Source organism: Coregonus clupeaformis, chromosome 1 (assembly GCF_020615455.1).
Source record: "Coregonus clupeaformis isolate EN_2021a chromosome 1, ASM2061545v1, whole genome shotgun sequence".
NCBI classification, from domain to species: domain Eukaryota; kingdom Metazoa; phylum Chordata; class Actinopteri; order Salmoniformes; family Salmonidae; genus Coregonus; species Coregonus clupeaformis.
In genome coordinates this window covers 36,114,371-36,141,841 of record NC_059192.1, presented here as the reverse complement: position 1 = coordinate 36,141,841, position 27,471 = coordinate 36,114,371, and the positions used below count along the sequence as shown (strand labels likewise).

Below are 27,471 nucleotides of genomic sequence, written 5' to 3'. Positions count from 1 at the left end.
TTAGCGTTGAGGTCAGTAATCTGGTTTCAGCACCATGGATAGCGACACTCGCGGCCAGACAGCGCTCGACCATTCATTCGAAATACACATTTGGATTTGTTTGAGAAGTTATTTTTAAATTGCTAAAGCACTGCTAAAACAACGTATTTTCTCATCTCGATTGTGTAAAATGTAGGCATGGGAAGTTTTTGTTCTTTTTTCTTGAATTTCTACTCACGGCTCACTTTGGGTTGAATTAGGCTAGAATAATCACCAGAAAAGGGAGGACCAGCATAGCGGGGTGGACCAGCTGGTTGATAAAGGGAAGCAAGGTTTAATGGTATGTGAGTGAGAGGTTAAGGGCGGAGGGAGAAGGTGATAGTGAATAGGGCTGCGCGCTCAAGCGGGAGTGCGCGCGGACAGCAAATCGGTCGGAGCCTGGAGTCGCGAGGATGGAGATCCGACCAGATAGGTTTAAAATCGTCGCGGGCCAGACCCTCGGAAAATTACACAAGTAAGTTAAAACAACAGCTTTATTACTTTTTCTGTATGGTTTATTTGTGCAAATTGTGTAGCCTACTTTGAAATCCAGATCAGCACCATCTTGATTTTTGATTACGAAATAATCAGTTGTCATCTCGCCCGGCATGCATTTAGAGTTTATATAGAGTTTAAATAAATGTATATTAAATTAGCCTAGGCCTATTAAGCGTTGTAAAAGAGCAAGTATTACTTTTATCTGCACTTTTGGCTAAAAGGGAACCGATGGGCCGGTAGACAAATTTGGCTATAGGCTACCGAAGATCAAGATGCCCAAAGGCCTGAGCGGGGTTGGATGACCTGACGAAACATCTGTTTGCAATTATAAATTTGGCCTTTCAGTCAATTTAGTAAAACAAACATTATTACATTTGAGGCAACTCTAACATTTTTTTTCATGTTCAGGAATGTATTTCACGAGTAGCCAACTGTTTTTAATTTGGGTTATTTGATGATCTTTCATGTTAAATTGTTCATTCAAAAAGGTTTATGGTTGCTCTAATCGAAAATATTTGATTTCCAACGTGTGTAAATGTATAGCTTCTGTTCTGTGTCAACTGTCGGAGCAAGGACATGGCAAGGAGGTACATAGCTACCTCAATTACCTCGTACCCCTGCACATAGACTCGGTACTGGTACTCCCTGTATTAGCCATGTTATTATTTTTACTCGTTATTTGTATTCGTAATTCACTGTGTATTTATTCCTCGTGTTACAATTTCACTGTTAGTGTACACCTGTTGTTTACGAAGCATATGACAAATACAATTTGATTTGAAGGATAGCTAACTAGATTAACTAAATTCAGGCCCTATTAATATCGACGTGGGAATGTCCTCACTTTTACCTGTTAACTTGAGACAGTTTCCGTTCCGTCCATTCTAAAGTCTATGGATAGGCCTACCTCAAATAGTTTCCTAAAGGCGTAGATTTGAACCTACAGTATCTTCGAGTTCATGGACGTTTTCTGAAGTCCGACTCTAAATAAAGAAGTGAGCCTCAGCTCACCTAGGTGCGCAAAGCTCAGTTAGCTTGTGATGGGATGGATGGATGAAGAGGCCCAATAGCCTACATTAGTTTATTCTAATTTGACATGTAAATTATTTGATATAGATAGACCATAATGATCTAAACATGATTATACACTGGATGGTTTGAGCCCTGAATGATGATGGTATATCAGACCGATATAAAAAATAAATAAAATACTTTTACTGTTCTAATTAGGTTGGTAACCAGTTTAAAATAGCAATAAGGCACCTCAGGGGTTTGTGGTATATGGCCAATATACCACGGCTAATGACTGTATCCAGGCACTCCGCATTGCATCATGCGTAAGAACACCCCTTAGCCATGGAATTCTGATCTGTTGTGTGAGAGAGCCAAAAAGTGTCTTGAGGAGAGAATAACAGAAGACTGAGAGGTAAGAGATACACTACATGGATTCGGCTATTTCCCCCACACCCGTTGATGACAGGTGTATAATATCGAGCACACAGCCATGCAATCTCCATAGACACATATTGGCAGTAGAATGGCCCGTACTGAATAGCTCAGTGACTTTCAACGTGGCACAGTCATAGGATGCCACCTTTCCAACAAGTCAGTTAGTAGAATGTCTGCCCTGCTAGAGCTGCCCCGGTCAACTGTAAGTGCTGTTATTGTGAAGTGGAAAGGTCTAGGAGCGACAATGGCTCAACTGCGAAGTGGTAGGCCACACAAGCTCATAGAACAGGACCGCCGAGTGCTGAAGCGCGTAGCGCGTAAAAATATTCTGTCCTCAGTTGCAACACTCACTACCGAGTTCCAAACTGCCTCTGGAAGCAACGTCAGCACAATAATTGTTTGTTGGCAGCTTCATGAAATGGGTTTCCATGGCCGAGCAGCCGCACACAAGCCTAAGATCACCATGCGCAATGCCAAGCGTCGGCTGGAGTGGTGTAAAGCTCGCCTCCATTGGACTCTGGAGTAGTAGAAACGCATTCTCTGGAGGAGGGAATCACGCTTCCCCATCTGACAGTCCAATGGACGAATCTGAGTTATGATGATGCCAGGAGAGCGCTACCTGCCCCAATGCATAGTGCCAACTGTAAAGTTTGGTGGAGGAGAAATAATGATCTGGGGCTGTTTTTCATGGTTTGGGCTAGGCCCCTTAGTTCCAGTGAAGGGAAATCTTAACGCTACATCATACAATGACATTCTAGACGATTGTGTGCTTCCAACTTTGTGGCAACAGTTTGGGGAAGGCCCTTTCCTGTTTCAGCATGACAATGCCCCCGTGAAAAAAGGGAGGTCCATACAGAAATAGTTTGTCGAGATCAGTGTGGAAGAACTTGACTGGCCTGCACAGAGCCCTGACCTCAATCCCATCAAACACCTTTGGGATGAATTGGAACGCCGACTGCGAGCCAGGCCTAATCGCCCAAAATCAGTGCCGACCTCAATCTCGAGGTGAAACCACAGGATTATGTCATCATGGTAACCAAATTTGAACATAGATAAACCTTGTATAAAATATGTTGAATTTGTACCTGTTATATCAACAACAAACATAATAGGCTGGACAGCACCTACTACTGGAGAACTGATCTATCTACAACTACCCTTTGGTTTTAACCAAGCCCAGCCCAGCCCTGCTTAGCTATGATATTTGTCACTGACTATTACCAATGTGCTATCGTGAGAATGATTGTTGCGAGATCTCCACTTAAAACTACATAGATTGACTGTTGCTATCAAAGCCATTCCAAACGGTAGGTTTAACAGAGCAAATTAAATGTGGCCATACTTTATCACTCATATACATTTACATTACATTTATGTCATTTAGCAGACGCTCTTATCCAGAGCGACTTACAAATTGGTGCATTCACCTTATGATAGCCAGTGGGACAACCACTTTACAACATTTTATTTTTATTATTATTATTTTTTTAAATATATTTTGTGGGGGTGGGGTGGGGGGTTAGAAGGATTACTTTTATACTATCCCAGGTATTCCTTAAAGAGGTGGGGTTTCAAGTGTCTCCGGAAGGTGGTCAGTGACTCCGCTGTCCTGGCGTGGTGAGGGAGCTTGTTCCACCATTGGGGTGCCAGAACAGCGAACAGTTTTGACTGGTCTGAGCGGGAACTGTGCTTCCGCAGAGGTAGGTAGGGGGACCAGCAGGCCAGAGGTGGAAGAACGCAATGTCCTCGTTTGGGTGTAGGGACTGATCAGAGCCTGAAGGTAAGGAGGTGCCGTTCCCCTCACAGCTCCGTAGGCAAGCACCATGGTCTTGTAGCAGATGCGAGCTTCAACTGGAAGCCAGTGGAGTGTGCGGAGGAGCGGGGTGACGTGAGAGAACTTGGGAAGTGTATATATAGTATATATTATTAATTTGTAGAAAAACTGGAATTAAAGCCAGACTAATAAATCAGTGGCACAGATGGAACTGTCAAAGCAGAAGAAAAATCCAATTTAAATGTTGATATTTTGTTGCGTTGACAAGCAAACACAATATATTATCAGGTTTGAAATACAATAAATAGCCTATTAATTTGTCGACAAATTAACAAATGATATCTTGGATTCACGTCTCCAACTCAACCAAAAATAAAAGTTAAACAATGGGATTAAGCTAGTGGCTCAGATGTAATACAGTAAATAGCCTAAAGTTAAGGCTATCTTATAAACTAATGTAACATTCAACCTTAAAATTAGTAACACATCCATGGTCACATTTTGAGGTTACTGTGATTATACATTTCTTCCTATGTAATCATATAAAGCATGCATGTTCAAGATAGCCTGCATAGGTTGTCACAGGTCTGTGGAGATCTTCACAATTGCTTTAATAATCTGTGCAGAATCTCGAACATCATTGATCACTTGCGCCAAGTACTTTTAATGTAATCTCAACTGCAATCCAGGTCATTTGGTTCCTCTATTAGATGAAGCACAGTGATAACACATTAAACAGTTGTATAAATAAACTAAATATCTATCCTATTTGACATTTGCTGTGCTTTTAAGTGGTTGAAAGCGCAGTGATAGACATTTGGGTGACAAGTTAACAAAAAATCGGACATTGTTTTTCCATTGGAATTTGGTTGTGCTTTTAAATGATAACACATAGGAAATTCAACTAACTTTCGGCTGTCTTTTTAAGTGGTGAATATAGGTTGTAATCTCATTGATCAACGTCTCAACCAAATAGTATCCAATTATGTGCCCAGTCGGATTGCTCTCTGCAAGTTTCAAACATAAAGCGTTAAATGAAGGCTATAGCCTAGAACTTCTGTATCTTCGTTTTTAGAACTTTATGAAGGACGAGACATAATGGATCATCTAAGTTTATGATTGGTTCATATTTTACCCCCCAATAATCATGGTTATTTTACTGTAATGACATTACATTTACGTCATTTAGCAGACGCTCTTATCCAGAGCGACTTACAGTTAGTGCATACGTTATTTTTTTTCATACTGGACCCTGTGGGAAACGAACCCACAACCCTGGCGTTGCAAACGCCATGCTCTACCAACTGAGCTACATCCCTGCCGGCCATTCCCTCCCCTACTCTGGACGACGCTAGGCCAATTGTGCGCCGCCCCATGGGTCTCCCGGTCGCGGCCGGCTACGACAGAGTCTGGATTCGAACCAGGATCTCTAGTGGCAAAGCTAGCACTGCGATGTAGTGCCTTAGACCACTGCGCCACTCGGGAGTAACAAATCAAATGATAACAAATCAAATCAATTTTTATTTGTCACATGTGCCGAATACAACAGGTTTCACCTTACCATGAAATGCTTACTTACAAGCCCTTAACCAACAGTGCAGTTTTAAGAAAATAGAGTTATGAAAATATTTACTAAATAAACTAAAGCAAAAAAAAAAGTGACACAATAAAATAACAATAACGAGGCTATATACAGGGGGTACAACAAGCTAAGCTGATCTCTATGTGGCTTTGTGCCCGGAGTTTGTATGCATTTTAGTAGTTTTTTCTGTGCAAAAGAATGGTATACACTGAGTTTACAAAACATTAGGAACACCTTCCTAATATTGAGTTGCACCCCCTTTTGCCCTCAGAACAGCCTCAATTCGTTTGGGCATGGACTCTACAAGGTGTCGAAAGTGTTGCACAGTGATTCAAGTTGGCTGGATGTCCTTTGGGTGGTGGACCATTCTTTAAATACACACAGGAAACTTGAGTGTAAAAAAAAACAGCAGCGTTGCAGTTCTTGACACACTCAAACCAGTGCGCCTGGCACCTACTACCATACCTGTGTTGAAAGGCACTTAAATCTTTTGTCTTGCCCATTCAGCCTCTGAATGGCACACATACACAATCCATGCCTCAATTATCTCAAGATTTAGTAATTCTTTAACCAGTCTCATCCCTGTCATCTACACTGATTGTGGATTTAACAAGTCAATCATAGCTTTCACCTGGATTCACCTGGTCAGTCTATGTCATGGCTGTGTTCCTAATGTTTGGTCCACCCAGTGTATAGCCTATTGTGTCCAGTTGGCAATAGGCTATACATTGTAAAAGCATTTGGAATTGGCCTAGGCCTACATGCAATAAAAGTTAGATCAGCAGCTAATTTGCCTAATGAGATACAGTGTGACCACTTGATAGAGGCAGCAAGTGCTGGCTACTCTGCTCAAGAAATGTGAAAGACACATCTTTCATAAGGGAACATAATGTTTATTTGGCACGCCCATGATGCAAGAAAAGGTATGATGAATCTTCAGAAACATTGATGGATATCGGAGCGCAAAGAGTTTGCGGTCTCCCTTTCTCTCAGGATTTGAAGATGCGTCTAAACACATAAATCCTCTTCCGAAATAACCCTCCCCCTCCAAGCTGTTGGCCCACATAAATCCCAATCACCATATACCCCACTCTCTCTCTCTCTCTCTCGCTCTCTCTCTCTCTCTATCTCTCTCTCTCTCTCTCTCTCTCTCTCTCTCTCTCTCTCTCTCTCTCTCTCTCTCTCTCTCTCTCTCTCTCTCTCTCTCTCTCTCTCTCTCTCTCTCTAATTCAAAGGGCTTTATTGGCACGGGAAACATGTTTACATTGCCAAAGCAAGTGAAATAGATAATAAACAAAAGTGAAATAAACAATCAGCAATGAACAGTAGGTCTAAACAGTGCACTCAAAAAAGTTTCAAAGGAATAGAGACATTCGAAATGTCATATTATGGCTATGTACAGTGTTGTAACAATGTGCAAATAGTTGAAGTACAAAAGGGAAAATAAATCAACATAAATATGGGTTGTATTTACAATCTCTCTCTCTCTTTCTTTCAGTAGCCTACACCTCTCCAGGTTCGCCTCGTTCGATAACTCGTCATTGTCCCTTCCCCTCCCCCAAAAGCATTTACACTCAGGATTACTGTAGGTTACTGCCCTACGCGATAGTGTCCGGTAAACCTCCACTTCCACTTCCTCAGCGCGTGCGTGCGCGGAGGTGTTTCCCAGAGGTGTTGGTTTGTGGCTATTGTAACGAGCATATGCATATCAATATAAAGTTATAGTTGTTATGTGTGGATTTCTGTGACATTTAGTTACTTGATAGATATTACTGCACTGTCGGAGCTATGAACACAAGCATTTCGCTACACCCGCAATAACATCTGCTAAACACGTCTACAGTGGGGAAAAAAAGTATTTAGTCAGCCACCAATTGTGCAAGTTCTCCGACTTAAAAAGATGAGAGAGGCCTGTAATTTTCATTACAGGTACACGTCAACTATGACAGACAAAATGAGATTTTTTTTCTCCAGAAAATCACATTGTAGGATTTTTAATGAATTTATTTGCAAATTATGGTGGAAAATAAGTATTTGGTCAATAACAAAAGTTTCTCAATACTTTGTTATATACCCTTTGTTGGCAATGACACAGGTCAAAAGTTTTCTGTAAGTCTTCACAAGGTTTTCACACACTGTTGCTGGTATTTTGGCCCATTCCTCCATGCAGATCTCCTCTAGAGCAGTGATGTTTTGGGGCTGTCGCTGGGCAACACGGACTTTCAACTCCCCTCCAAAGATTTTCTATGGGGTTGAGATCTGGAGACTGGCTAGGCCACTCCAGGACCTTGAAATGCTTCTTACGAAGCCACTCCTTCGTTGCCCGGGCGGTGTGTTTGGGATCATTGTCATGCTGAAAGACCCAGCCACGTTTCATCTTCAATGCCCTTGCTGATGGAAGGAGGTTTTCACTCAAAATCTCACGATACATGGCCCCATTCATTCTTTCCTTTACACGGATCAGTCGTCCTGGTCCCTTTGCAGAAAAACAGCCCCAAAGCATGATGTTTCCACCCCCATGCTTCACAGTAGGTATGGTGTTCTTTGGATGCAACTCAGCATTCTTTGTCCTCCAAACACGACGAGTTGAGTTTTTACCAAAAAGTTCTATCTTGGTTTCATCTGACCATATGACATTCTCCCAATCCTCTTCTGGATCATCCAAATGCACTCTAGCAAACTTCAGACGGGCCTGGACATGTACTGGCTTAAGCAGGGGGACACGTCTCGCACTGCAGGATTTGAGTCCCTGGCGGCGTAGTGTGTTACTGATGGTAGGCTTTGTTACTTTGGTCCCAGCTCTCTGCAGGTCATTCACTAGGGTGAGATCTTGCGTGGAGCCCCAGATCAAGGGAGATTATCAGTGGTCTTGTATGTCTTCCATTTCCTAATAATTGCTCCCACAGTTGATTTCTTCAAACCAAGCTGCTTACCTATTGCAGATTCAGTCTTCCCAGCCTGGTGCAGGTCTACAATTTTGTTTCTGGTGTCCTTTGACAGCTCTTTGGTCTTGGCCATAGTGGAGTTTGGAGTGTGACTGTTTGAGGTTGTGGACAGGTGTCTTTTATACTGATAACAAGTTCAAACAGGTGCCATTCATACAGGTAACAAATGGAGGACAGAGGAGCCTCTTAAAGAAGAAGTTACAGGTCTGTGAGAGCCAGAAATCTTGCTTGTTTGTAGGTGACCAAATACTTATTTTCCACCATAATTTGCAAATAAATTCATAAAAAATCCTACAGTGTGATTTTCTGGATTTTCTTTTCTCAATTTGTCTGTCATAGTTGACGTGTACCTATGATGAAAATTACAGGCCTCTCTCATCTTTTTAAGTGGGAGAACTTGCACAATTGGTGGCTGACTAAATACTTTTTTTCCCCACTGTATGTGACCAAAACAATTTGATTTGATAGCAATAGTTCTCCTTATACATATATGTTTTAGGTTGCCAGACTCATTCAATTTATTTTGAATTTTACTGTGTGCGGAAAATACTCTGAATTCTGTTGTAAATATTGTGGCATAAATTATGTGGCTTTAAAGGAAAACAACACCCAAAAACTATCTTTTGGTATTTGTTTCATAAGTCCATTGTTGACATAGTCCCAACATGTTTGGACTGTCAGCAATCAAGTTTTCAAGATATGTAACTTTCAAAATACATAAATCATCCCCATATGATGCATTTTGCTGACATTCAAAACATTTAGGACTATGTCAACAATGGACTTATGAAACAAATACCAAAATAAAACATTTGGGTGAAATTTTCCTTTAACATGACATTGCTCTCTGCAAGTTTCAAATACAAAGAGGTGGCATTAAATGGAGGCTATTGCCTAGAACTACAGTATCTTTGTCTTTAGAACTTTTAGAAAGCACGAGAGAGTGTCTCATCTTGTAGTAAAATACCAACGCAAGGTCAGTGGCCCTAATTTGATATAACCAATCCATGTCATAATTCATAACTTACAAAACATTGTATAAACAGTTGCATAATGACTTATCTATAACTGCTATTTTATTTTTCAGATACTCTGGACAGACGTTGGGTTGACATTGTCCCCAAGACAGAGAGTATATAGTTAGATGTAGCTGTTTTGTCAAGCATTGGGGTCTTAACAATATCAAATGTAGCTGCTGAATGCAATTTATATTCTTAAGGCTGAGTCCCTTGCCCACATGATGATAATACTCTGGGACATGTTCTGTAGATGAACTTGTGTCTGCGGTATAGTTTGTCTTATTTACACAATCCAATGGGCACACACTGGTTGAATCAAAGTTGTTTCCACGTCATTTCAATTCAATTCAATTGAACCAACGTGGAATAGACGTTGAATTGACATCTGTGGCCAGTGGGAAGTAGCGACTGTTTTTGACCATGTAATGCATTTAAAATGGATTATTCATAATGTCATGTCATTTTCACAAAATATTATCAGTCATCAATCACCCATCTATTGTGAGTTTAGAGCAGAGTTTTCATAAACTAAATACAAAATTGATGAATGTTTCTAAAGCTCATTTTGGCCTAGTACAGTGTGTGGATTGTTGAGAGAATAAGGTGTTTGGATATTGTATTCATAGAGATGTATTTTAATTCCTAAATCTATGATTGTATTATTCAAGAGAGAGTTCCATTGCCCTTAGCTGACTTTTCACTCTGTGTTGAAAGGTTTTCCTAAGCCATTTCAAATGTTTCTCAACTATTGACTTAACCATTCCGTTGTGTATTCAGAAGTCTGCAACCTCATATCAACAGGGTCTATGTCATATTCAGATATAATAATATAACATGCCATTTAGCAGACGCTTTTATCCAAAGCGACTTACAGTCATGCGTGCATAATTTTTTTTGTGTATGGGTGGTCCCGTACATGTGGAGTAGGACTAGATCTGGGAAGCAACTAGTATGGGTATTATTTTCAAGATACTGTACCAGTGGTCCTCTGTAGCTCAGCTGGTAGAGCACGGCGCTTGTAACGTCAAGGTAGTGGGTTCCACCTACTCCACATGTAACCCACTACCTTGGCGTTACAAGCGCCGTGCTCTACCAGCTGAGCTACAGAGGACCACTGGTACGGTATCTTGAAAATAATACCCATACTAGTTGCTTCCCAGATCTAGTCCTACTCCACATGTACAGTAGAACTGATTCTTCAATCCATCATCTTCACCTGTTGATTGAACTCTGAACTGCACTGCTGAACTGTCCTCACGCCTGTGTCCTTGACGAATGAATTAAGAGATGAAGTTGGAGAGAACCTGGTTATTTGACAAACCAGTGAAAAGTATTCAGAGTCACTGACCTCTATTTCATTTCCTCTCCTGTAATATGTCTCAAAGAGTTTTGTGCAGACAGACTTCCACATTTACTACACAGGTATGTCTCATTCTGTCAGTTTGTGTGATATTATTTAGAGAGTCAAAATGAGAGGGGTTAGTGAAGAGCTAAGGATTCAAAGGGCTATACGTCTCAGGGCCAGACGAAGGCAACCGGAAGTTGAGACATGGTGGAAAAAAGACAGAGAAATAAATACTTTTCAAAAATCAAAGTATCTGCTGCAATGATATCAAATGAGTAATGGCCTGTCTTCTACTTCATTACTATGGGACAGTTGGCTCCTAGCACTTTTTCAACTGTTGTTTGCAAGACAATGGTGTTGAGCACGTTTCACCTTGAACACATTTCATAAACACCTGACAGGTATCAAAAGGACATTGTTTCACCAGCACAGATGTGCCCTTCTACATGCGTTGCTGTTTAGACAGGGAAGGTTTTCTCAGGACTCAGAAAGGGAAATTGGTGTTAAAAGAAGAACAGTGGTGCAAGATGGGTGTGACGATGTGAGAGGAGAGGGAATTGAGGATGAAAGGCAAGGACTGAGATGAGACCAGAAAGATGAACGAGGGACTGAAAGAATAGAGAGAAAGAGAGGCCCACAAAGACAGAAATAGGAGGAGATGTTAATAATTAATCGTCAGCGAAAGTCATTAATACTTAATCAATGTCAAAGAATGTTGGAGCCATTGCTTGTGTGAACTGTTATTGGTAAAGCACCATAGTGGTAGTCTGGCTGATACCAAATTCAAAGTCCTCCTGACTTCAGAGTCTGGAAAGGCTGTTTTGATGTTGTCGGCACAATGCGTCGATAATGAAGGGGGCTGTGCTTTTACTGGTTGGTTCTCATTCGTACCTTTCTCACGCAAAACCCACATGAACAGCCATGGACAGCCCCTGAGCACTGTCCCCTTCCATTACAACTGTTGGATCTTCAAATCCAAACAACGAGAGGTCTCAACCCACCAAGATAAAACATTTTGTTGAGAGAACTAATCAAAACGTCCCCTTCATTTCTGAGCGAATATTGCATTATCAAACGGCTTCCTGTCCAGACCAGTGTGTCACAGCTCTCCCTCGGTGTGTCGCGTGGGTCGCGTCAGCCAGGCTACCGTAATGGCACCCATTTTGTGGATGTTGCTTCCTCACATGTCAAATCAAATCAAATCAAATGTTATTTTCCACATGCGCCGAATACAACAGGTGTAGACCTTACAGTGAAATGCTTACTTACTAGCCCTTAACCAACAATGCCGTTTTTAAGAAAAAAAAAAAAAGTGTTAAGTAAAAATTAGATAAGTAAAAAATTTAAAATAGCATATAATTAAAGAGCAGCAGTAAAATAAAATAACAGTAGGGAGGCTATATACAGGGGGTATTGGTACAGAGTCAATGTGCGGGGTCACCAGTTAGTCGAGGTAATTGAGGTAATATGTACATGTGGGTAGAGTTAAAGTGACTATGCATAAATAATAAACAGAGTAGCAGCAGCGTAAAAGAGGGGGGTGGGGTGGGGTGGGGGGGCAATGCAAATAGTCCGGGTAGCCATGATTAGCTGTTCAGGAGTCTTATAGCTTGGGGGTAGAAGCTGTTAAGAAGCCTTTTGGACCTAGACTTGGCGCTCCGGTACCGCTTGCTGTGGGGTAGCAGAGAGAACAGTCTATGACTAGGGTGGCTGGAGTCTTTGATAATTTTTAGGGCCTTTCTCTGACACCGCCTGGTGTAGAGGTCCTGGATGGCAGGAAGCTTGGCCCCAGTGATGTACTGGACCGTACGCACTACCCTCTGTAGTGCCTTGTGGTCGGAGGCTGAGCAGTTGCCATACCAGGCGGTGATGCAACCAGTCAGGATGCTCTCGAAAGTGGAGCTGTAGAACTTTTTGAGGATCTGAGGACCCTTGCCAAATCTTTTCAGTCTCCTGAGGGGGAATAGGTTTTGTCGTGCCCTCTTCACGACTGTCTTGGTGTGTTTGGACCATGATCGTTTGTTGGTGATGTGGACACCAAGGAACTTGAAGCTCTCAACCTGTTCCACCACAGCCCCGTCAATGAGAATGGGGGCGTGCTCAGTCCTCTTTTTTTCCCCTGTAGTCCACAATCATCTCCTTTTGTCTTGATCACGTTGAGGGAGAGGTTGTTATCCTGGCACCACACGGCCAGGACTCTGACCTCCTCCCTATAGGCTGTCTCATCGTTGTCGGTGATCAGGCCTACCACTGTTGTGTCGTTGGCAAACTTAATGATGGTGTTGGAGTCGTGCCTGGCCATGCAGTCATGGGTGAAGTACAGGAGGGGACTGCGCACGCACCCCTGAGGGGCCCCCGTGTTGAGGATCAGCGTGGCAGATGTGTTGTTACCTACCCTTACCACCTGGGGGCGGCTCATCAGGAAGTCCAGGATCCAGTTGCCAGTTGCAGAGGGAAGTGTTTAGCCCAGGGTCCTGAGCTTAGTGATGATCTTTGAGGGCACTATGGTGTTGAACGCTGAGATGTAGTCAATGAATAGCATTCTCACGTAGGTGTTCCTCTTGTCCAGGTGGGAAAGGGCAGTGTGGAGTGCAATAGAGATTGCATCATCTGTGGATCTGTTGGGGCGGTATGCAAATTGGAGTGGGTCTAGGGTTTCTGGCACATGTATTGGCGTACACAGGTTCCACATACCACAGCAGTTTTTGACTTGCCACAATGTACAGTTTGTATACTGTAGTTTGATGCCAAATATGGTATAAAGTTTGCTTTCAAAGGTGTTATAGAGGGCATGTCTATTTTACCCTCTCATCATTCTCAAGCCTCCACATAGGACGTTCACCTTCTAAAATGGCCTTGCATGTTGATGGGGTGACAGACACACACCTTGTGCCCAGTGACAGTGCTGCTGTGTGACAGATCGTTACGACATTGTGACATTGGTCTACATACTGCTTTGGTGACACTGTCAGTAGATTACCCTAGCTTGATTTATCATGGGTTTGACTAGCCGTGATTAGTCTTTCTCAGTAGATATTGCCCTGTAGGTTCTGAAATTCTGGTCAAGGTTCTGGTAGGTAAGGATATCAGAGCATTGACCCAGTATGATAAATACTTTTGTCTTGATATGGAAAAATGTATCCAAAACTGTTTTCTGTACCGTTTTCAGGGATTATATTTGCGAGACATTCCATCTAAGCATCACCTTTCCCTGTTTCTTGTGAAGCTTTTTACCTTAATCAGCAGTTTCCTCCTTCCACTTCATATTACGTTGTTTCTGATACGTCATATCAAATCACAGTGTGGTTCAAGGCGGTACCCATTTGTTACCATTCCCAAGAACTATACCCAACTAGCTAAAATATATACAAAACCAATAGTCTGATTCCTCAGATGAGAAACGGTCAACTTTGCAGTTCAAACAATACTGGCTTCACCACTGACTGATTGACAGTTTAGTCATCTACCGCTTCCTACAGTCTGCTCTTAACCAATGTAAACTCTTCACTTCCAAAGCAGAGATGACATGATTGGCTCTCCTTCCCCGAATCACTTGAGCATTAAAAACATATGATCAGAATGTAAATAAAGCAGGGGCATGTGAAACCTCAGTCTCCCCCACATCCCCCCATTCTCCCTGGCCTTGCAGCAGAGGTACAGCCTCGCACTGGGCCCGGGCAGATCTCATGCTTAATGGATGATGTGCCTCGGCTGAATACATATTTGATGTTTCCCAGACTGGAGGCTGGCGCAGGTCGTTAGCATGTTTGCTCAGTGAGCTGGATGAATCGGGAGAGAGCAGGAGAGAGCAGGGTGGAGAGAAGGGGCCTGAGATGTGCCAAAGAGACAAGTACTGTTTTCCCCGTATGGTTTCAGCTCTACTGTACTGCAGCCTGCCTGCCAAGGCCTGTCAGAGAGGTCATGTCAGCAAAAAAGCTGTCTGAAAACAAATATCACTGCAGGGCTTGGCCAAGGTGACATTGAAGTGTCCTGAGGTGGTTTACATTATTTAAAGAGGTTCACAGGAAGGAAAGTCTCAGTCTTGGAAGAGTCTTGATAAAAAAAATAAAAAAATACATTAGCAATGAATACAACCTCATGGAAGTTTAATACCATGCAAAATAACTTGCATAACTAATGCATGGAAGACACACACAGAAACCTACACAATCATTGCCATGAGATACCTCAGACTGATGCTAACAAGAACATGCAGCTAACTGCCAAAATATAGGAAACACTTGAGTAAATTAGGGTACAAAGTATATTGAAAGCAGGTGCTTCCACACAGTTGTGGTTTATGAGCAATTCCTAAGTAATTAACCATCATGGCATGTATAAAAATGCTGGTGTCACGAATTCTGCCGAGGCTGCTCCTCCTCCTTGTTCGGGCAGGCTTCGGCGTTCGTCGTCCCCGGAGTACTAGCTGCTACCGTTTGATGTTCTCTATGTTTGTTTGGTTTTGTCTTGTTGGTGCACCTGTCTCGTATTATGTATTGATTATGTCACCTATACGTTTCCTTTGGTTTTGTTTGCAGTTGTGTGTTGTTGTACGCCTGTCCGTTTGGTGTATCGTTATTGTGTTCTCTAGTATTTCGTCTTTTACGCACTGTTAGCGTAATCGCTCGCCTCCTGTGTTAGAGGCACGTTATTTTGGTTATTGCCTTTTTGACTATTAAAGTCGTTGCGACTAAGCTTCTGTGTCCTGCGCCTGACTCCCACACCGCATCCACATCAGCCGTGACAGCTGGGCAGGCCCAGTTGCCCATTATTTTGGCTACCATGGCTGTGCTCCCTTAGGATGACAATGCCCCCATCAACAGGGCACGAGTGGTCACTGAATGGTTTGATGAGCATGAAAACGATGGAAACCATATGCCATGGTCGTCTCAGTCACCAGATCTCAACCTTGTGGTGCCCCAATGCCCTATTAAGATACTTTGTGTTGGTGTTTCCTTTATTTTGGCAGTTACTTGTAAATGTAACATTATATGTCTCCAGATACTTTCAATTAATATCAACAAAATTCTCGACCCTGCAATGCTGCTGAATCATGTCTCTTTGACGTCTGTACGCTACAACTGTCTCTGTAAGTCACAAGCCAACTGTCTCTCTCTCTATATATACAGTATATATTCTCTCCTCTTTGTTCTCAGAATCCTAGAGAAGCGGCAGGAAAATGGCGAGACCATTGAGCTCACCGATGAGGGCCAGGCGGTTCTCGTGGAGGAGAAGGAGATGCCCGTGGTGGACTGCACCTGCTTCGGCCTGCCCCGGCGCTACATCATCGCCATCCTTTCCGGCCTGGGCTTCTGCATCTCTTTCGGCATCCGATGCAACTTGGGCGTGGCCATCGTCAGCATGGTCAACAACCAAACCATTTACAAGGGCGACAAACCGATTCTCGTGGTGAGTCCAAGAGTCAGAGATATACAGTAAAAAAAAGGGTTCTAAAAGGGTTATATAAATGCAACGTGTAATAATTTCAACGATTTTACTGAGTTATAGTTCATATAAGGAAATCGGTCAATTGAAATACATTTATTAGGCTCTAATCTATGGATTTCACAAGACTGGGCAGGGACGCAGCCATGGTTGGGTCTGGGAGGGCATAGGCCCACCCACTGTGGAGCCAGGCCCAGCCAATCAGAATTAGTTTTTCCCCACAAAATGGCTTTATTACAGACAGAAATACTCCTCAGTTTCATAAGCTGTCCGGGTGGCGGGTCTCAGACGATCCCATAGTTGAAGAAGCCAGATGTGGTGGCCCTGGGCTGGCTTGGTTACACGTAGTTTGCGGTTGTGAGTCCGGCTGGACGTACTGACAAATTCTCTAAAACGATGTTAGAGGTGGCTAATGGTAGAGAATAGAACATTCAATTATCTGGCAACAGCTCTGGTGGACATTCCTGCAGTCAGCATGCCAATTGCACGCTCCCTCAAAACTTGAGACAACTGTGGCATTGTGTTGTGTGACAAAACTGCACATTTTAGAGTGGCCTTTTATTGTCCCCAGCACAAGGTGCACCTGTGTAATGATCATGCTGTTTAATCAGCTTCTTGATATGCCACACCTGTTAGGTGGATGGATTATCTTGGCAAAGGAGAAATGCTCACTAGCAGAGATGTAAACATATTTGTGAACAAAAGTTGAAAGAAATAAACGTTTTATGCGTATGGAATATTTCTGGGATCTTTCATTTCAGCTCATGAAACATGGGACCAACACTTCACATGTTGCGTTTATATTTTTGTTCAGTATACATGGAACCTTTTCCATCGTTTGAGTGTTCTTTGTTGGGTGAAAACGTTCTACCTGAAACCAAAAAGGGTTCTAGGTATCACCTTTGTTTCCATGACTGATATGTGTGACTTGTTGGGAGACTGAATCCCTATTGTCAGTGGTGGTGTTGTATGCTCTCAAAGGGTCAGAGAGTTGGACCAATCTGGCTGGTTTGGCTTTACCTCCTTCTCCTAAATGGATAATGACCTTATTGGTTGTAATGACCAGCAAACACGAGATGCATGCCTTGTTGCACTAGCTAAAATAGGATTTTTACAGCCAGTAAAAACGTGGTGGCTCTCAAAGCTGCTAGGTCCATCTAATCGCAATTAAATAGTTTGATTGTCAACTTTTATTGGGTTGATAAGGCTTTGATTAATGATTACCGTTGAAGGGTGCTAGAAAGGGTCACCTACTTTGGTTCAGCAATCTCACATGTATTTTTTCTCTTCCTATTTCTTTGCCTTGAACTCTCCTTTCGTTTTTTTCTCACTCTCTCCATCTCTCTATAGAAAGCTCAGTTCAACTGGGAACCAGAAACGGTCGGAATGATCCATGGGTCATTTTTCTGGGGATACATAGTAACCCAAATACCCGGGGGATTCATCTGTCAAAAATTTGCAGCCAACAGGTCAGCTGCTTATACTTATATGTGAATAATATGCTGTGAATATTTCAATAACTATTACTGTACACTCTTAGAAAAAAGGGTTCCGAAAGGGTTCTTCGGCTGTCCCCATAGGAGAACCCTTTTTGATTCCAGGTAGAACCCTTTTTGGTTTCAGGTAGAACACTTTTGAGTTCCATGTAGAACCCTCTGTGGAAAGGGTTCTACATGGAACCCAAAAGGGTTTTACCTGGAACTAAAATGGTTCTACCTGGAACCAATAAGGGTTCTCCTATTGGTACAGCTGAAGAACCCTTTTAGGTTCTAGATAGCACCTATTTTTCTAAGAGTGTAAGTCCATATCTGATTCTATTCCCTCTTTTTCCCCCTCTATCACGCAGAGTCTTTGGCTTTGCCATAGTGGCCACCTCATGCCTGAATATGTTGATCCCTTCGGCAGCACGAACTCACATTGTCTGCGTTATCCTTGTCAGGATATGTCAAGGACTTGTGGAGGTGCTTGGCTACATTCCATGGCTTCCCCTAGCATACATCAGAGTTCACACTTGCACTATGCTGACAACTGATTGTTTTCTCTATGGTGAACTGGTCACTGGCCATGTGTCATACATTACGAGAATGTTTTCTTTCTCGTGTAGAGTGCATTTCACCTGAAACACCCTATGAGAGAAAGAGTTACACTAGGAAGTGATGTCATTGATTTTAGGAGATCAATAACTTTTCATATTAGAAAGAAAACATTATCATTGCGTATGACACATGGTCAGTGGCCAGTTCACCATAGAGAAAACAATCAGTTGTCAGTAACCTTTCAGTATAACTGCAAATATGAAGAGTTCTTAGTCACTTAACTGTAATTATTTCTCTCGCAGGGTGTTTCATACCCAGCATGCCACGGCATCTGGGCAAAGTGGGCCCCACCTCTTGAAAGAAGTCGATTGGCCACGACAGCCTTTTGTGGTGAGGTCATCTTACTCTTCTGTCATCCTCTCTGTCTCCCCTGTCTTTGTCTGGACACTACAAAGGGTCACAGTTGTGCTCTCTACTACAATTAATATAATTTATTGTGATTACGTAATTCTCCGTAATCCTACATGACTTTAACCATCTCAACATCTACTGTGACTATTTCTACCATTATAATCATTAATAATCATGCTAGGATTGCTTAATATAGTAGTTCTAGTTCCACAGAAATGCTGTTTAATGATGTGCACTTCCATATGACTGACCTTTCTGTCTCACTCATGTTTGAGTGTGTCGGTCTCTGTATCTCAGGGTCCTATGCAGGAGCCGTGATAGCTATGCCACTGGCTGGAGTACTAGTCCAGTACTCAGGGTGGTCGTCTGTTTTCTATGTCTATGGTTAGTGACCTCTGTTTGTCATAAATGTTCCTAACTTAAAGTGATACAGGTGTATGATATTAATTGTATCACCCTGTTGCAGGAGAACTTTCCTGCAATGCAGGACATTTTAAACTTGTAATGTATTTAAGGTTTAAAAAGGGTTCTGAAGTTTGTAATTTCCACTTTGTAATTTGACTTGATTTTCCCTTACGAAAAATCTATCAACCCCTACAAAAATGTCCATTAATTATAATCCTCATAATAATTCACATTTCCTGTTGCTGCAGGATTATATCCATGCTTTAGTAGACTGGCTCAGATTAAGATCCTACATGTGTAGTTCACTTTTATGTGAAGTTAAGTTTATCTTCGACTGTGGTCATTTCCTCCAAACTGTTTTAAAAGGTTCGCTGCAGGGTTGGGGTCAATTCCATTTAAACTCCAGTCAATTCAAAATGTGAACTAAACTCCAATTCAAATTCAAAATTTTCCTCATTGAAAAGCATTGAAGAGAATTTGAATTTTAGTGTACTTCCTGAATTGACTGGAATTTAAATGGAATTGACCACAACCCTGGGTAGTTGGTTATTTAGCAACGTCCAGAATCTCCTGGCTAGCGTTTTTGGAGAATGTAGCAATGCTAGTGAAAATGGATTGTGTCGGATAGCGGTGCAAAAGTGAACAATCCCTCAGTTCAGTTCAAGTATGCAAATGCTACAAAGGCTTATGAATTGGTTGTGAAACGTATGCACTGTAGCTCTGACCCTCAGTCTGTCCTAGTTTTAGAAACCTCCTTTTCTCTATTCTTACTCTGTTCTCTCCACTCTTTCCACTCTACCTTCCACCTCCCAGGCAGCTTTGGGATCTTCTGGTATCTCTTTTGGATCCTGGTGTCGTACGAGAGCCCGGCAGCCCACCCCACCATCACAGAAGAGGAGCAGAAATACATTGAGGAGGCTATCGGAATGTCAGCCGCTAACTCCACACCTGTTACGGTTAGTCTACACCAATTCCTCTATCCACTAACTCGCTTCTGAGCTAATCATCACTTTGTTTCACTTCCTCTCCAGATCTACTTTTCATGGCCCCTCATTGCTGTGTTCTGACGATGTGATTTAGGGTTTTTGAGCCTTTGAACTAGTATTTGTTTTTAACAGTGTCTGCATCTGAAATGGCACGCTATTCCCTATATTATGCACTAGTTTTGGCCCGAGCTCTGGCCAAAAGTAGTGCACTATATAGGGGATATGGGGTATTTTAGAGCACACAATGGAATCATGATAAGATGATCACGATCAACCCTGGTCTCAACGTGGGGGTTGTTACAAAAGCTCTAAAGGGATAGTTCACCCAAATTACAAAATTACATATTGGTTTCCTTACCCTGTAAGCAGTCTATGTACAAAGTATGACAGCAATCCATGCTTTGGTTTAGTTTCCCTGGCACTGTTTCCAAATGTTCAACATTTTAGCATTTCTTGCACAAATCCCATGCAAGTCATGGTATTTACAGATGTAGGATCTTAATTTGATCACTCTTTTGTTGCTGAGAATTATTTTCCAATGTTTAAAAAGGCTTCTAAAGTTAGTAATTTCCACTTTGAAATGTCAGACTAGATTTGCCCTAACAAAAGATGTATCAACCCCTACAAAAAATGTACATTGATTATAATCCACATAATAATTCACATTTCCGGTTGCTGCAGGATAATTTTCCTGCTGTAGCAAACTGGCTCAAATTCAGATCCTACATCTGTATAGTAGCATTTGTCTCACATCAAGTCCAACTCATCTGTAAATGACTTTGTTGAGATACAGAATCAATTTCAGATACTTGATTTGGATTTGGACATGATGTGCGAAAAATGCTAATATCGGTATCTTGTATTCTATCGAGTATCTACTCAATATTTTATTTTTATTTTACTATGCACTATTGCATGCCACCTTACTGTACATTGAATGTTTTCTGGTCCTTCTAGAAATGGAACACGCCTTGGAGAGCCTTTTTCACTTCGATGCCGGTTTACGCCATCATCGTGGCCAATTTCTGTAGAAGCTGGACCTTCTACTTGCTCCTCATTAGCCAACCTGCATACTTTGAAGAAGTGTTCGGGTTTGAGATCAGCAAGGTGACTAAGACAAGGAATATCCATGTAGAGCTGGCCTAGAGCTAGTGCTGTGCTGGTGCAGGTTTATCTGGCCCTGTGTGATCCCAGGGATGTGGGATCCCGGGGTACACAAATTGACTTTTCAGCTTTTCTTATGAGGACTAGTAACAAGTAATGTTATGCTCCTCTAAGTCTGGTCTTATTTGTTGTACAGTACTAAAAAATATCCTTCCTCCTCCACTCTCTGGCCACCTCCTATCCATCCACCCCTCCTCACATCCCAGGTGGGCTTGGTGTCGGCTCTCCCCCATCTAGTGATGACCATCATCGTGCCGATCGGGGGCCAGCTGGCTGACTACCTGCGCACAAACAAAATCATGAGCACCACCAACGTCCGGAAGATGATGAACTGCGGAGGTAAGAGAGAAGGTAGAAAAGAGAAGGTAGAAAGGACGAGGAAGGAAAGAGGAGGAAGGAAAGAGGTGGAAGGAAAGAGGAGGAGCAGGCAACAGGGCAAGACATGTCTTTGATTTAGTGATTAGCTATCAAGAACCATGAAAGATTATTAGTCGGTTCGTATCAGCCATTGATTGGCAGCTCGTGCCAGTTTTGTCGAATATAACCTCAGTCTACTTTTACATGAACAAAACTATTCAACTACAAGGAAAAATAGAAGGTAAAAAAAGTTTAACCAAAAAATGTAAGCGAGATATTGACCTGGAAAATACAACACCTCGTTTTGTGGTAACCATGGTGTCCGGTCGGTGCGTGAGGAAACGATCACTGCATAAGGCAAATGATGACTCCCAGTAAAGCAGCATTTCTTGCCACAGTAAACCATTTTTTGACTGCATAGAATACAGGAGTGAGGGGAATGAGAAGCGTATACATATCTATATCACTGTGGGAAGCTGCACCACATGGAGCCACATTTGGGGCAGACTACCCTCAATACCTTTTAACTAGAAGGAAACAAAGGAAATAATTTCTTAAAGAAGAATATCCTCTATCCCTCTCAAGTTTCACCACTCTCTTTTTGTACTGTTGTTTTATCCCTGTTCATTTACCTGAATATTCAAAGAATGCTCACTTGATTCTTGACTTCCTCCATTTGTTTATGTGTCTTAACGTTCTTGTGATAGGTTTCGGAATGGAAGCCACCCTACTGCTAGTGGTCGGGTTTTCTCATACGAAAGCTGTGGCTATCACCTTTTTGGTTCTGGCTGTGGGCTTCAGTGGGTTCGCTATTTCAGGTGAGACTTGGGTTGTTCTCTTTTAGATCTCTCATATCTCTCATATGCACTACATGGCCAAAAGAATGTGGACACCTGCTCGTCAAACATCTCATTCCAAAATCATTGGCATTAATATGGAGTTGGTCTCCCCTTTGCTGCTATAACAGCCTCCACTCTTCTGGGAAGGCTTTCCACTAGATGTTGGAACATTGCTGCGGGGACTTGCTTCCGTTCAGCCACAAGAGCATTAGTGAGGTCGGACGCTGATGTTGGGAGATTAGGCCTGGCTCGCAGTCGGCATTCCAATTCATCCCAAAGGTGTCCGATGGGGTTGAGGTCAGGGCTCTGTGCAGGCCAGATGGTGAAGTGTGATTCATCACTCCAGAGAACGTGTTTCCACTGCTCCAGAGTCCAATGGCGGCGAGCTTTACACCACTCCAGCCGACGCTTCGCATTGCGCATGGAGATCTTAGGCTTGTGTGTGGCTGCTCAGTCATGGAAACCCATTTTATAAAGCTCCTGAGGAACAGTTATTGTGCTGATGTTGCTTCTAGAGGCAGTTTGGAACTCGGTAGAGAGTGTGCAACCGAGGACAGACGATTTTTACGTGCTACGCGCTTCAGTACTCGGAGGTCCTGTTCTGTGAGTTTGTGTGGCCTACCACTTTGCGGCTGAGCCGTTGTCGCTCCTAGACGTTTCCACTTCACAATAACAGCACTTACAGTTGAAATTTGACGAACTGACTTGTTGGAAAGGTGGCATCCTATGACGGTGCCACGTTGAAAGTCACTGAGCTCTTCAGTATGAGCCATTCTACTGCCAATGTTTGTTTATGGAGATTGCATGGCTGTGTGCTCGATTTTTATACATCTGTCATCAATGGGTGTGGCTGAAATAGCCGAATCCACTCATTTGAAGGGGTGTCCACATACTCTTGGCCATGTGGTGTATCTCTTACCTCTCAGTCTTCTGTTATTCTCTCCTCAAGACACTTTTTCTCACACAACAGATCAGAGTTCACTCCAGCTCCTCACAGAAACGGATAAGCTCCGTCAGCAGAACAGCTAACCTTGATCTGTCTATAGAGAATTGCATAATCTCTCAAGCGCAGTTATTTAGGGGATTGCCTCTGCTATCTGAAATAGAGTTTGGCTACTGTTATATCATACTCTTGAAAGTTGATGGTCTGTGTCAGTACAACAACAACAACAACAATGACAACAACAACAACAACAATTTAATGGTGACCTTTCTCTCTGTTTCCCCATTAGGCTTCAATGTGAACCACCTGGACATTGCTCCCCGCTATGCCAGTATCCTCATGGGCATCTCCAATGGGGTGGGCACTCTGTCAGGCATGGTGTGCCCACTCATTGTTGGTGCCATGACCAAACATAAGGTACAAAATGACTCTGCTTCTACACTACATCATACAGACATTTACATTTACATTTTAGTCATTTAGCAGACGCTCTTATCCAGAGCGACTTACAGTTAGCACATACATTATTTTATCGAACCCACAACCCTGGCGTTGCAAACGCCATGCTCTACCAACTGAGCTACATCCCCTGCCGGCCATTCCCTCCCCTACCCTGGACGACGCTGGGCCAATTGTGCGCCGCCCCATGGGTCTCCCGGTCGCGGCCGGCACACTGCCTACTGCATAGCCATTATTAACTATCACACATCATTATAAATAATGATCTATCATAACACAGCAAGTGACTCATAGAGGGATAATAGATACAAATTCTTACTCAATATTCATCCCTCTTTTATCACTTGTTTTAGTTTATTTCTCTCACTCCCATTCATTCTCTTGTTATTTTCTCTCTCCCTCACACACACACACACACACACACAAACGCACACACACACACAAACGCACACACACACGCAGACACTCTCTCACTCCCTATCCCACTGTCTAACAATCACATTAGGTATTTCACTGTACTTGTGCACGTGACAATGAAACTTGAAACTCTCCTCTTTATCTTTTGTGGTGGATATTTTAAATACTATCAAATGAGGAGAGATACACTTATCACACAAGTCAGAGTTATAATTAAACTAAATCTTTATCCTAATAACTAATCGATAAGGGAGCTGGTCGCAATACCCACACAACCAAGTCGAAAGAGTGACAGCCCAACGAACAAGAAATGCTGAGGTCTTATATAGTGGACCTAAAAATGCTTAGTCATGGTTGGTTCCACCCCTCCCCGTCAGATCAGGAGCTACCTTGTTTTCTTCTTGTGGCTATGTGTATCGAGTCATAGCGCACAAACAAGTGATAACGTTAGTTCCGTTACTTATCATATCCCCACACAGCTGTGCCTTTGGAAGATAGTAAAAGACAGGATGAACTGAAAAACTGTGGTCACTGAGGCTCTTTGTCTTATGCCGTGTGACCAGGTTACTCAGAAGCAACAAGACATTTAAACAAAACAGGTCTATCTGTTCCTCAAGTTTATCTCTATCCCATGTCCTAGACTACATTCCCAGACCAGCTGCAGGGAGCTATAGGGAACCATCCTTATGAAAATCACAGCATTGGTAGTTAAGAAATGTCTCTACTATTGTTAAGCATATTAATTGTTAACTATTCATATTAAACAAACCTAATTTTTCTCACACACTTTCTTCCTCCCTCACTCGCCTTAGACGCGGGAAGAGTGGCAGTATGTGTTTCTCATTGCTGCACTCGTTCATTACGGAGGTGTTATATTCTATGGTATGTATTCTCTCTGTTTTCTTTTTTCCCCCCTCCCCTATCGTCGCACATCGTAATGAAGCTGTATAATGATGCAACAATTGTTTGAATTGACCCTGAAGTGAATTGTGTTTCATTTGTATGAAACTTATTTCATGCCGAGCAAGCTAGATTATTCATTAAAAATCAAACATGTATTATCGTATTGATATTCCCTCTTGGGCGATTGTATTGCATATTGTCCTAATATGAAGATATAATAAATGTTGGTCCTATTTTTTTATTTTCTTATGTTAATGCAACCGTTTAGAGTTGAGCTACATAATCTAGATCCAAGTCAAAGTAAGTACAGTTTTGGGAAGAATGATTTCATTTGTCTTTTGTATTCTAGGACTTTTTGCCTCCGGAGAAAAGCAGTGGTGGGCAGAGCCCGAGCAACTTAGTGATGAGAAGTGTGGTATTCTGGATGAGGATGAGCTGGCCAATGAGACGGAGGAGTTGTACCGTACAACCGGAGAAGGAGGCTACGGAGCAACGATCCAAGCTCAGGATCCCAATGGAGGAGGAGGCGGCGCAGGAACCTGGGTCTCAGACTGGGACAAGACTGAGGAGTTAGTACAACCACCAGGAACCGATAGCTACCTATACAGAGGAGAGAAAGACAGGGAGCTAACATAGAGGGACTTACAGGTAGGAGTTACGGAGTGGGGTAGCAGACAGAAAGATAAAAGTTTCCTTTTGGCACAGGAACTTGGAAAGAGGTGGGGTGGGTGGTTGGGATGAGGGTGAGGAGTGGAAGAAGGGGGGACCAAAGTATTACGGAGAACTGAAAATGGTTGTACAACAGCGGAAATAGGATGAGCCATGTACTAAGCGTGGGTACAGTGCATTCGGAAAGTATTCAGACCCCTTGACTTTTTCCACATTTTGTTACGTTACAGCCTTATTCTAAAATTGATTAAATTGTTTTTTTCCCTCATCAATCTACACACAATACCCCATAATGACAAAACAGGTTTTTAGAAATGTTTGCAAATGTATTACAAATAAAAAACGTAAATATCACATTTACATAATGTGATGTCACGAGAGGCTACACAGCTTTCAGCGGGATTGCTCAAGTAGTGCAAGGAGACCAGGTTCAATCAAAACAAGGATTTTATTAAAGGTCTTGGGAAACTAACGAAAGTATAACACAATTCTGTTCTCTTGTGGCTCTTTAAGGGTTAACAGTTCAGGGATGTCTCTTCCACATCCAAAATCATAACTCTCACTCGCTCAAATAACTTTTCCCCAGTCTTACTGTATTCCACGTTGCAGCTAGTGGCCAACCCAGCAAAACGTCCTTCCAAATGTCCCACACGTATTTCCACCGGTGCATATATCCAAAGGTGAGTATTTCCCCAAAGGTAAGTATCTCCAAATCCTTATATTCCTCATGGAAGTGGACGTGCAGCACTCTTGTCCTCCAGAGAGCCCAGGTTGGAGACTGTGTCTCTTCCCTCCAACAAACCTTCAGCTCATCAGCTCCTGATTGGTTTCAGCTGCGTGGGAAGATTGGCCATAGAGGGTTGGAGTTCCCGACCATACCAGCAGATGGAGCCATAGCTGTCTGGGTTTGCAGCCATCTCAGGGGGATGTAACGTCCCTCCAGGACACAGCCTCTCGTGACATCACACATCCCCCTCCTCGGGACCGACGTCCTCGTCGGGTAAAGGCAGCGAAGAAGGCATCACGCCGGGAGAGGGCGTCCGCATTGCCGTGGTGCTTGCCAGCCCTGTGGACAACAGAAAAGTTAAACGGTTGCAAGCTCAAAAACCATCTGGTTACTCTACTGTTTGATTCCTTGTTCTTGGCCATCCACTGCAGAGGGGCGTGATCAGATACCACCATGAAACGTCGGCCCAGGAGATAGAACCGAAGGGACTCCAGGGCCCACCAAATCCTTACGCACCAGGGTAGCCCGGCTACCAGAATCCAGTAAGGCCTCCACATCATGGTGATTCACAGTTACCGGGCAGGTGGGGGGTCGATCTGGGCCGCCATCTACGACTCCCAAGAGCGAGGCAACACGGTGTGTGGGTGCTGAGCTGGAGGACTCCGCAGTGGGCATAGGTTCATCGGCTGGTTTCCCACACTGCCAGGAGATATGTCCCATCTCCACACCGGTAACACTGTCGAGTTTCCCCCTCCTGGTGTACTCTTCTTGGACCCGCCTGGTTTCTGGCTCCCCCTGGAGCCGGGATAAGTCCTGACGTGGCTGGGTTCGAGACCTTGGGGTCCCTTTGGACGGGTTCTTCCCATTTGTGGTGGGGCCGCACTCCTGGGGTCTTTTCGGGAAGCATTCAGCATCTCCGCTGTGGCCTGGTACTTTTCCACAGCTTCCACGGTCAGATCAGCCGTGGTCAAGGCCTGCTGACTGATGAACCGTTTTTGCCTCATAAGGCAGGGCGCGTAGGTAACGATCCACCACAACGGCCTCCACCACCGCCGCTGCTGGATTCCTCTGCGGATCCAG

At 43.1% G+C, this 27,471-nt stretch overlaps 1 protein-coding gene across 1 annotated transcript; it reads left to right on the top strand.

The window, feature by feature from the left end:
- On the top strand, positions 1-25,893 carry LOC121582459 (vesicular glutamate transporter 1-like). The gene is made up of 13 exons (XM_041898256.1): positions 1-493; positions 15,787-16,039; positions 17,426-17,544; positions 17,922-18,036; positions 18,414-18,501; positions 18,820-18,906; positions 19,741-19,883; positions 20,871-21,020; positions 21,284-21,416; positions 22,142-22,252; positions 23,506-23,633; positions 24,905-24,974; positions 25,345-25,893. The coding sequence occupies exons 1-13, from the start codon at positions 432-434 to the stop codon at positions 25,629-25,631; spliced, it is 1,746 nt and encodes a 581-aa protein (XP_041754190.1). The 5' UTR covers positions 1-431; the 3' UTR covers positions 25,632-25,893.
- The last annotated feature ends 1,578 nt before the right edge of the window (positions 25,894-27,471 follow it).